Raw genomic sequence first — 15,187 nt, 5'->3', positions numbered from 1 at the left:
GAGTACCCAGCCTTCTTGGCGTCCCTGTCGGGGGTGCTGGATAGTGCCCCTCCCGGGGACTCCATTATTCTGCTAGGGGAATTCAACGCCCACGTGGGAAACGACAGTGACACCTGGAGAGGCGTGATCGGGAGGAATGGCCTCCCCGATCTGAATCTGAGCGGTGTTTTGTTATTGGACTTCTGTGCTAGTCACGGATTGTCCATAATGAACACCATGTTCAAACATAAGGGTGTCCATCAGTGCACTTGGTACCAGGACACCCTAGGCAGGAGGTCAATTATCTACTTTGTTGTCGTATCATCAGACCTTCGGCCGCATGTTTTGGACACTCGGGTGAAGAGAGGGGCTGAGCTGTCCACTGATCACCACCTGGTGGTGAGTTGGATCCGCTGGGGGAGGAGAAAGCCAGACAGACCTGGCAGGCCCAATCGCATAGTGAGGGTCTGCTGGGAACGTCTGGCGGACCCCTTGGCCAGGGATGTATTCAACTCTCACCTCCGGGAGAGCTTTGACCAGATTCTGAGGGATATTGGAGACATAGAGTCCGAGTGGACCATGTGCTCCACATCTATTGTTGATGCTGCCGCCCGTAGCTGCGGCCGTAAGGTTTGCGGTGCCTGTCGCTGCGGCAATTCCCAAACCCGACGGTTGTGGACACCGGCAGTAAGGGTCAAGCTGAAGAAGAAGTCCTATTGGCTGTGGTTGGCTTGTGGGACTCCTGAGGCAGCTGACGGGTACCGTGGGGCCATGCGTGACGCGGCCCGGGCTGTGGCAGAGGCAAAAACTCAGACCTGGGTGGAGTTCGGTGAGGCCATGGAGAAGGACTACCGGTTGGCCCCGAAGCGATTCTGGCAAACTGTCCGGCGCCTCAGGAGGGGGAAACAGTGCTTCGCCAACACTGTTTAGAGTGGGGGTGGGGAGCTGCTGACCTCGACTGGGGACATTATCGGCCGGTGGAAGGAATACTTCGAGGATCTCCTCAATCCTGCCATCATGCATTCCCTGGTGGAAACAGAGGCTGGGGACTCGGGGTTGGACTCTTTCATCACCCAGGCTGAAGTCACCGAGGTGGTTAAAAATCTCCGCGGTGGCAGGGCTTCGGGGTTGGATGAGATCCGCCCTGAGTACCTCAAGTCTTTGGATGTTGTGGGGCTGTCAAGGTTGACACGCCTCTTCAACATTGCGTGGCGGACGGGGACAGTGCCTTTGGATTGGCAGACTGGGGTGGTGGTCCCCCTACATAAGAAGGGTGACCGGAGGGTGTGTTCCAACTACAGGGGGATCACACTCCTCGCCCTCCCTGGTAAGGACTACGCCAGGGTATTGGAGAGGAGAATCCGGCCGATAGTCGAACCCCGGCTTCAGGAGGAGCAGTGTGGTTTTTGTCCCGGCCGTGGAACACTGGACCAGCTCTATACCCTCTACAGGGTACTCGAGGGTTCATGGGAGGTTGCCCAACCGGTCCACATGTGTTTTGTGGACCTGGAGAAAGCATTCAACTGTGTCCCTCGTGATGCCCTGTGGGGGTTGCTCCAGGAGTATGGAATCGGGGGCCCTTTACTAGGGGCCATCCGGTCTCTGTACAAGCGGAGCAGGAGTTTGGTTCGCATTGCCGGCACTAAGTCGGACCTGTTTCCGGTGCATGTTTGACTCCGGCAGGGCTGCCCTTTGTCACCAGTCCTGTTCATAACTTTTATGGACAGGATTTCTAGGCGCAGCCAAGGGCCGGAGGGGGTCTGGTTTGGGGGCCAGAGGATTTCGTCTCTTCTTTTTGCAGATGACATGGTCCTGCTGGCCCTCTCTAGCCAAGACCTACAGCATGCACTGGGGTGGTTCGCAGCCGAGTGTGAAGCGGCTGGGATGAAGATCAGCTCCTCCAAGTCTGAGGCCATGGTTCGCGACCAGAAAAGGGTGGCTTGTCCTCTTCAGGTTGGAGGGGAGTTCCAGCCTCAAGTGGAGGAGTGTAAGTATCTCGGGGTCTTGTTCATGAGTGAGGGAAGAATGGAGCGGGACGGATCAGTGCGGCTGCCGCAGTAGTGGGAGCACTGTGCCGGTCCGTTGTGGTGAAGAGAGCTGAGCCGAAAAGCGAAGTTCTCGATTTACCGGTCGGTCTACGTTCCTACCCTCACCTATGGCCATGAACTTTGGGTCATGACTGAAAGAACGAGATCCCGGATACAAGCGGCTGAAATGAGCTTCCTCCGTAGGGTGGCCGGGAACTCCCTTAGAGATAGGGTGAGGAGCTCAGCCATCTGGGAGGAGCTCGGAGTAGAGCCACTGCTCCTCCACATCGAGAGGAGCCAGTTGAGGTGGCTCGAGCATCTATGCCGGACGCCTCCTGGACGCCTCCCTCGGGAGGTGTTCCAGGCACGTCTCACCGGGAGGAGGCCCAGGGGACGCTGGAGGGACTATGTCTCTCGGCTGGCCTGGGAACGCCTTGGGTTCCCCCTGGAGGAACTGGAGGAAGTGTCTGGAGAGAGGGACGTCTGGGCATCTCTGCTGAGTCTGCTGCCCCCACGACTCAGTCCTGGATAAAGCGGAAGACGACGAGTACGAGTACGAGTTTTAATTAAAGGTGAGTGACTTTATACAAACTGCCAAGCAGACTGCCTGGATCACCTTATTTAGCATTTTACCATTTAATATAACACACTCAGAATGGCAGCTTCTACTGTGTAGATAGTTTGCTGTTTGGGACGGCAGAGTCGTGTGTGTCATAATATCCGTTACTCTGCCTCTTGGTTCCACTCCCTGCCATCCTCTGCTGGTGCTCTCCATGCCAGCTGTAAGTCTGTAATTTATTAAATATTGTTTCACTTCACCCTTCTGCCTCCATCTTTACCTGCACTTGGGTCCAACTACTTACAAACCATGACATAGTAAATAGGATCACATATATCAATGACTTTTACATAAAAGCAGACTTTTGTTGATCCAGATCCAGTTGTAAATAAATTATTAAATCTGACTAAATACAGCAAGTGTTTTCAGAGAGAGTCTAACACGTTGGTTCTTCCTTATGGTGTGTAGGCATCTCACCTCTCCAAGCATACGAACCTCATGAGACCTGTCAGGGTGTGATGTGGTAAAAAGCAGAAGATCCTCAAAAGCCTGTAAGTTGGAAGGCAGGATCTGGATGGATTCAGCAGGTTTTTCCAGCACAAACAATGTTTCTGAGCTCCCAGACGTTTTAAAGCAAACGAGCTGAACTCCTTTTTGACCGATACTCTTAAAGAGATGAGTTCTCTCGTCGTCTCTGTCTTAGCTCTTTTCACTCATATCAATTCAGCAGATAAATGATGTGAGGTGAAAGAAAACATAACAGAGGCATTGTTTCATTTAACTCCATAGTTCAGTTCTGATCGTTGTGTAGATGTTTCTTGCTCCCAGGTTTACAGTCTTAATGGCATCACAAACAGGTCCTTTGTCAAATAGATCACTCATTTGTATGGACCAGAGGATGGGATTTGTTTTCCCTTTTTATCTTTTTGTATAAACCTGAAGTATTTACATTAAGCTCTCCTTTTCTTTATACAACAACGGGCACATTTTTCAACCTTAAGCAGAGTTCCTATTTAGGTCTGCTGAAAAACTGTTCTTTTCAACTTGGTTTACTTTCAGTGACATACATAACCTACAGAAAGCCATGTTTTATGTTCTTAATATTATTATTATAGCCTATTTGCCTGTAAATAGTATAGTCCTCAGCGCACATGTACTTCAGACATGTATAAAACATAATTAAACATTGAATGTTGGTTTCCATAGGTGTAAAATTTTATAAAGACCAACCTAAATCTTTCATTGCTATTGTAACAAACTAATCCCTCCATCTGGGTTTAGTTTATGTGGTCTACATACAGCCCATCTTCTGTTTGTTTTAAAATGTGCTGCATGTTGGAACTTTAAGAAATGTGTCTGTTAAATGCACACTCACTTGCAAAGTATTCATACCCCTTGACCTTTTTCACATTTTGTCACATAACAATCATAAACATCAATGTATTGTGTTAGGATTTTATGTGAGAGATCAACACTAAGTCAGGCATAGTTGTGAACTGCAAGGAAGAGGATGCATAGTTTTTAAACATTTGAACATTTTGGCCAACATGCAAAATGTTATGTGTGTGGTAAAACCTACACTCCATGTCTCCATGAACACACCATCCCTCTTGTGAAACATGGTGGTGGCAGCATCATGCTGTGGTAATGCTTTCCTTCAGCAGAACAGGGAAGCTAGTGAGAGTGGATGGGTAGATGGACGGAGCTAAATACAGGACGATATGGGAAGAAAACATCTAAGAGGCTGGAAAGACCTTGAGACAGGACAACAAGCCTAACAATAAAACCAGAGTGACCATGAAATGGGTCTGTCTCAGTTCAGGGCAGTTTATTTATAAAGCAACAATTGACAACAAATGTAATTTCAAATCCCTTTACAATAAAAGGTCAAATTATTTCCAATTACACAGAAATTATTCATACCAACCTAGATGTAAAACAAGAGAGTCTAATTCAGCCTAGATTGCAAACTGGTCAAAGGTTATCTATATAAGAAAGCCCAGCAAGTTGCTTTGAGTCACTTTGCAAACATTCTTCATTTTTTGGCAGTAGCACAAAGAAACAACTCTTTTTTTAAAAGGAAGACATTTTGGGAAGAGGCTTGTTCTGGGTTGGATCAAATCATATTTACTGTATATGTTAGAATTGTCCAGTCAAAGTCCGAGTGTTCAAATATGCTTTCCATCTATTCTGGATGATTTTAAGCTATTTTGCAAAAAACAATTGGAGAAAATATTTGGTTCTCCAATAAAACCTGCAGCTGTAACTGCAGAGCGAGGTAGATTTACTGTTGTTGACTATGGGGGACCGAATACAAATGCATGAAACACTTCTCAACATTTTCTTTGCAAAGAAAAATAAAAATCTTGCATCCTTTCCATTCTGTTTCACAGCCATGCATTACTGTGTCTGTTTATCACATAAAATCCCATTAAAATGCACCAAAGTTGTCTCATGTTCATGGGATACAAGTACTTTTACAAGGCATTGCTTTGCCAGCAATAATTTACTTTTATTATGAATATTCTCCTTATGGCATGATGTTGGAAGGGATGCTCTGCTGACTGAAAAGATACATTCGGTGCCACTGAACTAACAATAAATCAGATCTCAGCAACATGCAGACATAATATAAATACTGAAAATGAGGTGAATTATTTGGACTCTTTGAATCATCGCATGTGGAGGTAAATCTGTGATATTTTGGATCAAAAATATATCAATCAAAAGGATTTGGTGAGTGAGTTTAAGCAGGCATGATAAATTGTCAATTTGGAAGGAGTCAAAGGAAAGTGATAGAAATCAGGAAATCTTAACAGAAACTATAAATATAACGTAAAAATACAGAGAAATGTAAACAAGTTTGTAACTCTCAACAAATGATCTTGATTACTCTCCTATTGTTGGTCTCCAGTCTATTTTCTGGCCTACGTGTGTGTTCGAAAGCATTCACTTTCCTTCACTGTGGAAAACGACATGAGGCACAAATCAGTACATGGCGAATGTTGATCAGAGTGGGGTGGGTCTGGCAACCGAATCAAGGACAGAAAATTTAGTCCGAGTCAGCTTAGTAGGAACTACAGAACAAACACTGCTCCTGAAAGATGTGGAGAAAAACGCAAGCTATGTGACAATTTTACAGTTTTTGACCAACGCATTTCAGACCACAGAGATTTGAACAACATGGCTGCTGATTCACGCTGAGAGGTTTTACTTTTATACAGTTTCCATTTCTTTTACGTTCATTTCAAACCATAACATTTCTGCAGAAGCCCTATAAAAGTACTGCAATCCAAAAATAAACTATTTCTTTTTAGATTTGATGTGGTTGAGCAGTACAAAGTTTGGCATTACTGTGAACCACCTGCAGCCATTACTAGCTATGCACAAAATAGCTCAAGCTCATTCTGAAATAATTCTAAATTTTGTTATTTTTCATCGAACATATTCTAAATGTAGTGGAGATTGTTAATTTTATAATTATGGCATTTAGTGTAAAACTTTCATTATTCTGTCCACTGGATAGCAGTAAATGCATCCAGTACAATCTTAACTCTGTTGGAGTTTGAAGGCAATTCGTAACGTTAGTCTTTAACAAATCAACATAAATTTTTAAATCTTGCCACAGCTTCTTAATTGTATTTAGGTCTGGACTTTGACTGGGCCATTCTAACACATAAATGTGCTTTGATGTAAACCCTTCCGTCGTATATCTGGCTGTATGTTGATGGTTGCTGTTCTGCTGGAAGGTGAACCTCCAGTCCAGTCTCAAGTTTTTACCAGTTTCTAACAGGTTTTCTCCCTGCTTGGCCCTGTGTTTAACCCCATCCATTTTCCCATCAACCCTGACCAGCTGGCTTCCTTGTTCCTGTTGTTGAAAACCATCCTCACAGCATGATGCTGCCTCCACCCTGTTTCACTGTGGGGATGGTTTGTTCAAGATATTATGCAGCGTTGGTTTCTCTCCACCATAGCCAACATAAATACTTTTGGGATTTTCTCTGATAAAGGATGAAACCGTGACTCGTTTCACTGTGCTAGTGAGCCAACTGATATACATTTTCTGCCAAGTTAATCTTGAACTGTTTGACTAACATCTAAATTTAGAGCTAAACAATGCTAATCTTCATGATAACCAATATCAATAATATAGAGTTTGCATGTTCTCCCCGTGAATGTGTGGGTTCTCTCCGGGTACTCTGGCTTCCACCCACAGTCCACAAACATGACTGGTAGGTTAATTGGTCTCTCTAAATTGCCCTTAGGTGTGAATGAGTGTGTAAAATAAAATAAAACGGCATGTTGTATCATCAGGCTGTGGGGATGCTCTTCTTCAGCTAACGGGAGGACGGATGGAGGTAAATGTGGAAGCCAATTTCTGTAGAAGAGAACCTGTTATGGTTCTACAATAAAATATATTCTTATTGCACAATGCCCAAAACTGATTATTGTTATGAAAATACATGTTTCAGTTTTTTGCTTCGATATTTATTGAGATGCACCGTATTGCAGACACAAATCACAGCCTCTCCACAAACAGGAAAACTGTTGGCAAAGTGTTTATTCTGAACAGACAATATGGACCATAAATGCAAAATACATTTCTCTATTAGTATAAAACCAAACAAACTGAGGCTGAACATTCAGAAATGAGTTGGATGTGTGTAAATAACCTCTTCTTTTAACTAATGGCTGTATGCTGGACAAAAAAAAAAAAAGTCTAAACCTTGTTACAATAAATAATCACATGATCCCTTCAGACGATCCTACCTCTTGTACTCTCCCTTTAGTGTGAGCTGATTGGAAGGAAACGTTTGTGTTTTTGTAATGCAGTAGAGATTTTTGTAGGGTTTTGACAATGTCCAAGACTGAAAGTCATATTTGTTCTATCCTTAAAACAAAAGTGCTCAGAAACACATCTCATATGTGATTTAAAGAAAAGATTCACAGGAGGTAAGAAGTAAATCTAAACATTTTCCCTTTTAGTTTGGTCAAATTATAAAATAAACCAGGTGCCTGCATGCTGCTTTACATTCTGGTATTTTTTTATTCCCTTATTTATAAAACAAATTACATCAAAGAAAATGCTAGCTCAAGTGAAAATCTTTAGATAGCGATAAATAATTTTATAGTCATGTTTTAGCTTCATTCAGGAAGATCAATTGGTCATAAGCTGAATTGAAATAAAAAATATAGCCAGGCGAATGCAGAACAGCAGCAGTTTAACTAGAGATATGTACCAGCAGTGTTTACAAAAAATAGATACAAAAACTTTTATCTTGAAAAATAAAAATGTTAAATAATGAAAACATGCATGCTAGAAATGAATCAAACAAGAACAACCTACTTGCATACGTACAAGAGAAGTGGTTAACCCTGTATTCTTAACATCAAGCGTCTGACACGTTAAAACAAATTCAAGTTTCTTTTTCTTCATTGTTTACAAGGGTGCAGAAGTGATTGCATAAAGGGGAACCAACAAGATGGAAGAGGGTGGGTACGATGGAGTCACTCGAGGTGTGATAAAATCGATTAATGCATCTTTGTCTTCAAACTTTTTACAAACTTCTCCGGCAAAGAGCTCCTGTGATTAAGAGCTGTGAAAACATTTGATTTATGCCTTCAAGCTCCAGGGTGATGCATAAAAAAGAAAAAAAAGAGGACTTTTAAATAATAAAAATAAAGTAGCTGGAGCTGTGGAGTGCTGCTGGTGTGAAAGACCTAGCAAGAAAGCGAGCATGAGGGGCGTTGTTGCTGTGATTGTCAGGACTAATTTAGAAATGAAGGGAGTCAGAAGGGAGTGTCGGCCATGTTGGTGGGAGGGGGCGGGCTCTGAACGTGAACAGCACAGATCTGATGCACATCGTACAAAAACAGTTCACAATTACAAGGAAACACAACTCTTCACCACAGTCATGCCATCCAGATTTAAAACTGAAAGCATGCAAACTGCTTGCCCTAAGTCAATAAAAAGGATATGTTAAACCAGACAAACAAACTGAACATATACATTTATAATCTGTCTCAAATTTTAACAGTTTGCATACAAAACACATAAACACTAAGTACAAGAGATTGCCTTTGGTTGACAAAAATATCTATATATATTTATATAGCTATATATATGTATATATATATATATATATATATATATATGCATATATAACAGGCATTCAACGTTATTGTACAAGACTGAAACAAAGAAAAATATGTACTCAGGATCATGTAATGATCATAAAGCTGATACCAAGTATCTAATTCATTTTCATTCGGACAGCTCCAAATATTTAAAGTGCGTTTGCATTATTTCCTCAGTATTAAATGTGAAAGAAATCTCCATCAGTAAGGCAGATTGGTTTAAAAAAAAAAAACACACACACATGCGAACACACAATCACACACACACACAATCACACACACGCATTTGTTCAGAAGAAGGACACTAAAAGATTTAAGGGGCACAAACAAGAGGATGATCCTCCAGAGTGATGACTGGTAATGAACTGATGTTTAAAAATATTTAAAAACAAGGAGGGAGTGATCATCACAGCTGTTGATATAAAACAGAGTAAATGTAAAAAATACACATATATATATATATATATATATTTATATATAGCAGCCTATTCATACACCATCTAGTGATGCCTCTGTGGATAAATCAAGGAGAAATCAGTCTGCAGTGCAGCTGAAACAAACTGAAAAACGGTTCATTCATAGTGGGCTTAATATGTATGGAGGTCAGGGTGTATATCATTCTCCTCGTCACTTCCTGGGACATCTTCATGGGCTTGTTGAGGTCCTCTGTGGTGCACTGACCCCTGCTGGCGGGGCTGTTTCAGGCCACGGCCGCTCAGGTTAAGACGTTTTCCCCACTATGGGGTTGTCACTGAAACAGAAAGTGTATTAGAGAGACAACATGTTAATTGTCCATCAAAGCTGATTATAAATATAGTACTTGTTTTTTTTGTGACACTAGTGAACTTTATTTTTGTTATTTTTTTCAAAGTAGGCAAGCAGCAAATAGGGCGGAGAAAGGGAGAAGACATGCAGCACTGGTCTCTAGACTCGAACCCGAGACGGCTACGTTGAGGACTGAGGCCTCCATATATGGGTCATGCTCTCTACCGCTGACTAGGTGCCCCATAAATATAGTACTTATTAACAGAAACTACTTTACTTAAAACTATAGTTTGGGAAATTATTTATAAAGGTCAGATTAGTCCCAAATTTGCCCCTGCAGTCAGTCCTGTAACTGATGGTGCTATCAAGCAGAGACCTAATAAAAGCCTGATGGATTCAGCCTGCAAGACTGTGTTTGAGATGAAGACCTGAATAACAGTAAAAAAAACAAAAAAACCCAGCTTATTCTGTTTGTCAACAGTCGGTCACCCTCTTTGAACTTTCAGAGCCATAACTGTTGACTTTAAATGTAGGTCGCTGTCTCCATTCACTCCCACTGAGCTGGAGTTATTTTGGCAAAGAATGAACAAAGATTTCAGTGTCTAGATGTGCAAAGCTGGTAAATATATACCCCAAAGGACTTACATCTATAATTTTGGTGAAAGGTACAAATACATGCCAGACTCCAGTTTTTAATTCATTAAACTTCCTTCCCCTTCACTATCAAGCATCACAAAAGATATGCATTGATGTTTGTGGTTGTACCATGACACAATGTTGAATAGAGTGTGAAAGTGCCGAATGTACATCACACAGGTGAAGCTCGGTGCAGACTTACAGGCTTCCGTACTGTGCTGTGATGTTATTCCTGCTGTTGTGCTGCCTCTGCAGCTCCTCCATGATGTTCCGGAGCTGTTTGAGGGTCTGAAACGTCTCTTTGGGTTCCTGAATGGTGAACTTGGAGTACTCCTCCTGTTCCCTCTGAGGGCCCTGGTACACTGCTATACTAGCACATGCATCTGTGGACAAAACACATATTTCCCAGTCTGGCCAACACTGACAGATAACACCAGCTAACTACAGGGGTTGGACAATGAAACTGAAACACCTGGTTTTAGACCATAATAATTTATTAGTATAGTGTAGGGCCTCCTTTTGCAGCCAATACAGCATCAATTCGTCTTGGGAATGACATATACAAGTCCTGCACAGTGGTCAGAGGGATTTTAAGCCATTCTTCTTGCAGGATAGTGGACAGGTCACTACGTGATACTGGTGGAGGAAAACGTTTCCTGACTCGCTCCTCCAAAACACCCCAAAGTGGCTCAATAATATTTAGATCTGGTGACTGTGCAGGCCATGGGAGATGTTCAACTTCACTTTCATGTTCATCAAACCAATCTTTCACCAGTCTTGCTGTGTGTATTGGTGCATTGTCATCCTGATACACGGCACCGCCTTCAGGATACAATGTTTGAACCATTGGATGCACATGGTCCTCAAGAATGGTTCAGTAGTCCTTGGCAGTGATGCGCCCATCTAGCACAAGTATTGGGCCAAGGGAATGCCATGATATGGCAGCCCAAACCATCACTGATCCACCCCCATGCTTCACCCTGGGCATGCAACAGTCTGGGTGGTACGCTTCTTTGGGTCTTCTCCACAACGTAACTCTCCCGGATGTGGGGAAAACAGTAAAGGTGGACTCATCAGAGAACAATACATGTTTCACATTGTCCACAGCCCAAGATTTGCGCTCCTTGCACCATTGAAACCGACGTTTGGCATTGGCATGAGTGACCAAAGGTTTGGCTATAGCAGCCCGGCCGTGTATATTGACCCTGTGGAGCTCCCAACGGACAGTTCTGGTAGAAACAGGAGAGTTGAGGTGCACATTTAATTCTGCCGTGATTTGGGCAGCCGTGGTTTTATGTTTTTTGGATACAATCCGGGTTAGCACCCGGACATCCCTTTCAGACAGCTTCCTCTTGCGTCCACAGTTAATCCTGTTGGATGTGGTTCTTCCTTCTTGGTGGTATGCTGACATTACCCTGGATACCGTGGCTCTTGATACATCACAAAGACTTGCTGTCTTGGTCACAGATGCGCCAGCAAGACGTGCACCAACAATTTGTCCTCTTTTGAACTCTGGTATGTCACCCATAATGTTGTGTGCATTTCAATATTTTGAGGAAAACTGTGCTCTTACCCTGCTAATTGAACCTTCACACTCTGCTCTTACTGGTGCAATGTGCAATCAATGAAGACTGGCTACCAGGCTGGTCCAATTTAGCCATGAAACCTCCCACACTAAAATGACAGGTGTTTCAGTTTCATTGTCCAACCCCTGTATGTCTTCTACAAGATTAGACAAAGAATGTCCCTGCTGGAAAGGATGCAAAGTGTTAGCTTGAGTGGCTTACATGTAGGAAATGGAAAGTATCGATGATTTAAATAAGGTGACATTTTTATTTTACAGGTTAGAAATTATAATGTAAACAATGCTAGAATCAAAGAACAAGGTGGCAGATAGGCCTAGCAGCTCATAAATATGTGCTGACCTTCCATGTTTTGGAGCTTGGATTCATTAGAGGAGAGGAGGGAGAAGATCCTCTCCGCTTCCCGGTCACAGTCGATGTCCAGCTGCAGGTTGGCCAACATCGTGCTGCAACAGGAAGGGACAAAGACGTAAGGAGATCTTTCAAGGAATCAAGATGAGAGACGGCATCACCTTTCCAACTGAGCTGGACTGGCTCCAATCAAATGATTAAATTAAATGTCAACTGAACACATTTCATTGGCTTTCTTGAAAGAAAACTGGATTTAACCATATAAAGAATGTTTACATTGAAAGCAGCCGTTTCTTTTACTATTGGTATTTGTGTAAGATTTTCCTGCAACACAAACATTTAACTGAACTTTGGCTCAATTCCTACAAAGGTTGCAGAACAAGTCCATAAAAATGGAAAACAGAACAAGAAGTGCTAGTTTCTAGGCAACAGTGGGAGACATTAGTGTTACCAGAACTTTATTCAAGGGATCTTAAAAGTGTGCACACTCCGGTTAAAATGTCTGGTTTTATTTCAACGTGTTTTCTACTTATTGCGTCAGATACATGCTGTATTATCTCTACTGAAAAATAGACAAACATGTTGCAACAAATAGAAAATGAACAATAACCTGGTTGCATAAATGTGAACACTGTTAAACTAACATTTTGTTAAAGCACCTTTTGATTCACATTGAAGCCATACTTCCCTTAAAAACAGCAAGGGGCCAACTCCAGTCCTCAGGGCCCTGATCTGCATGTTTCAGATGTCTACCGGCTCCAACAGAGCTAATTCAAAAGGCTGAATTAAGTTCTCAGCATGGCATCAAGTTCTGCAGGAGCCTGCTGGTGACCTGTTCACGTGAATCAGGTTTCCTGAAACAGGGGAACATCTAAAACCCGCAGAACACCGGTCCTTGAACGCCACTGAATTATATAACAATATCGACGGTATCGATATTGGCCCAAATTTTCATATCAGTGCATCCCTAGATACAAATGTATGCTTTTGGGCTACAATTCCAGAAGATATGTTTGGCACAAAAACAACACTGAGGACCCCTTTAAGTGCAACATGGTGGTGGTTGGGGTGTCAACATATATGGCAAATATATGCTCACTGAAATTTCAGAGTGCAACATCCATACTGAGATATTTGTTGGCCCTTACATTCTAAGTCTTAGAAATTTGCATGATAATGATGAAGGCAGGGGTCAGGGAGAAGCATTGTGAAAACAGATGGCAGCAAAGGATCAAGAAAATGTGTCTTCATCACAACTGATACTGTTATTGGGATATTTAATGATCATATAGACATTGAATAATCATAGTAGCGGCAGCATCATGGTATAGGGTAATGGGTACATCCAAATAAAAACTTATAAAAATTACCTCACCTAAATAAAAGAAGAGTTTTACAAAAGCAGGTTATTACGTCTTTTGTCATTTTAGAGCCGTTTGTTTTAAGTTGAATTGCGAAGAATAATGTCGTATAGACATTGGAAACGGTTTGTAAATAATAATAATAATAAAGTCTCAAAAATCAGACTTTTTAAACAGGGTTGTGTATGCCTTTGTGATGTAATGTAACTTTTCAGCTCACTTGATTTGGCTACTGATGTTCTCATTTGCCATTTTAACAATATATATAATATAATATCTTTCCAAAGCAACATCTACATAGGTGATCACACTTGGTATCAGTGGCTCGGATTCAGAACAGCAGTCGGCTCTTTTCACTGGGTGTTAAACTGCACTGAGAACGTTTGGTAGTTTCCAGGTGATCTCATCTTGTTGACAGGGATGATGTGGGATCAACACTCACATTGTGCAGGGCTTACAGCCTGGAGCGTTGCTACTCTGGTTTTTGCAGCACTGCCACGCTCCAGCGGTGTAATTTGACGGGTGGTAAGTGGTCAAGCGTCCCTCGTTGCAGCGACTGACCTGGCCCAGGATCTCCAGCCACTCACTAGCCTCCACGCAGTTTCCTGCCTGAACGTACAGAGGCTTCTCTGAGAGGACCACCTGAAACATCTAACGCAAAACAAAAAAAAATTCAAAACAAGAAAATTTAGGAAAAGACACGGCACTTCTTTTAAACAGCAAGTACCCCTTTAACACCATGGATAATGTTTAAATGTTAACAGCTGTTTATGCTTGTAGCTACAGTTTTCTAAACACTCCAGAGTGGTAGTATTGAAGGCCTTTCAGAGTTTTAATGATGAACTCATTTAGTAAAACTTCACAAAAGACTCATAAGACTGACAATGTTTTCGTTGTTTTAACTCTAGAAAGTGATACCGACACTACTTCCATTTCAAGGGGGAACTAATAAGCGGTAAAAGAAATATCACAGACTGGCTGACTTACATTTTTGCGGTTAAAGGCACTTTCATCGAGTTTCTCCACCGCCTGGATGTTTTTCACGCTGATGGTGCAAAGGGCCTCTTTCCCTGTGAGCAAGAAAGCACTCGGTCACGCTCATAGTAATTATGATAACAGTGGCAGAAAACATTACAGATAAACGCTGTCAGAAGGAAAAACAGAAGCTATTAATCTAATGACTTTAGAAACCATAAAGAACAACAGAGTCATATAGAGGTCAGATCAGTCATGGGACGAGTGAGATCAACAGGAACCATTCAGACATCAGCTGTGGATCATAAGAAAAGTTAGTCTGATAACCTAAACGTTTTGATCTTTCCTTTCAACTTTACACCGCTTAACCTTCAACATTTGAGAAAACGCCTTAAGAAGTTAATTAATTAAAACTCACCTTTGCGTTTGTGGTAGGAGAGCTCCCTGTTGGTCACCCTCAGCCATCGCTTCTTAAAGTTTCTCTTAGAGAAGTTCTTTTTCCCTTGGGTACGTTTCTGTACTTCCCTAGAAAATCCCATAGGATCCACACTTAACCAACAGAAGTTCTTTACCCCCAACTTTAATCATCGTTAGTTGAGATAAAATCTCCAGCTGTAAGACTTTTGATCGTAAAACTAATCAACCGTCATTATTTCTGTCAATGTGTCTTTCTGCAGGTTTAAAATCTGAACTACATTAACGCTCATCGCAGACGGCTTGGTGCGTTGTGAACACTGACCCCTCCTTCAGAACCACAGCATCCTCCTGTCTGCTGGACTCTTTGCTGACGTTGGAGGAGATTTCATCCAGAAA

General features: G+C 42.3%; 1 protein-coding gene and 1 long non-coding RNA gene across 2 annotated transcripts in view; one reads left to right on the top strand and one right to left on the bottom strand.

Moving 5' to 3' along the window:
* Positions 1-15,184, top strand: part of LOC124883931 — a 26,692-nt gene extending 11,508 nt beyond the window's left edge. The window contains exon 4 of the long non-coding RNA XR_007042356.1: positions 15,052-15,184. This is a non-coding gene — a long non-coding RNA (uncharacterized LOC124883931). The remainder of the gene's footprint in view (positions 1-15,051) is intronic.
* Positions 7,109-15,187, bottom strand: part of rasa2 (RAS p21 protein activator 2) — a 36,249-nt gene continuing 28,170 nt past the window's right edge. Inside the window, exons 18-24 of the mRNA XM_047391417.1 lie at positions 15,114-15,187; positions 14,793-14,899; positions 14,387-14,469; positions 13,842-14,050; positions 12,030-12,133; positions 10,307-10,487; positions 7,109-9,454 (exon numbers count right to left, since the gene is read on the bottom strand). Of these exons, the coding sequence (XP_047247373.1) occupies positions 9,424-9,454; positions 10,307-10,487; positions 12,030-12,133; positions 13,842-14,050; positions 14,387-14,469; positions 14,793-14,899; positions 15,114-15,187 (789 nt within the window). The 3' untranslated portion in view covers positions 7,109-9,423. The remainder of the gene's footprint in view (positions 9,455-10,306; positions 10,488-12,029; positions 12,134-13,841; positions 14,051-14,386; positions 14,470-14,792; positions 14,900-15,113) is intronic.

The sequence above is a fragment of the Girardinichthys multiradiatus genome, chromosome 18 (assembly GCF_021462225.1).
Source record: "Girardinichthys multiradiatus isolate DD_20200921_A chromosome 18, DD_fGirMul_XY1, whole genome shotgun sequence".
NCBI lineage: Eukaryota > Metazoa > Chordata > Actinopteri > Cyprinodontiformes > Goodeidae > Girardinichthys > Girardinichthys multiradiatus.
Note: the sequence above shows the minus strand (reverse complement) of the source record. Positions and strands in the feature narration are given on the sequence as shown.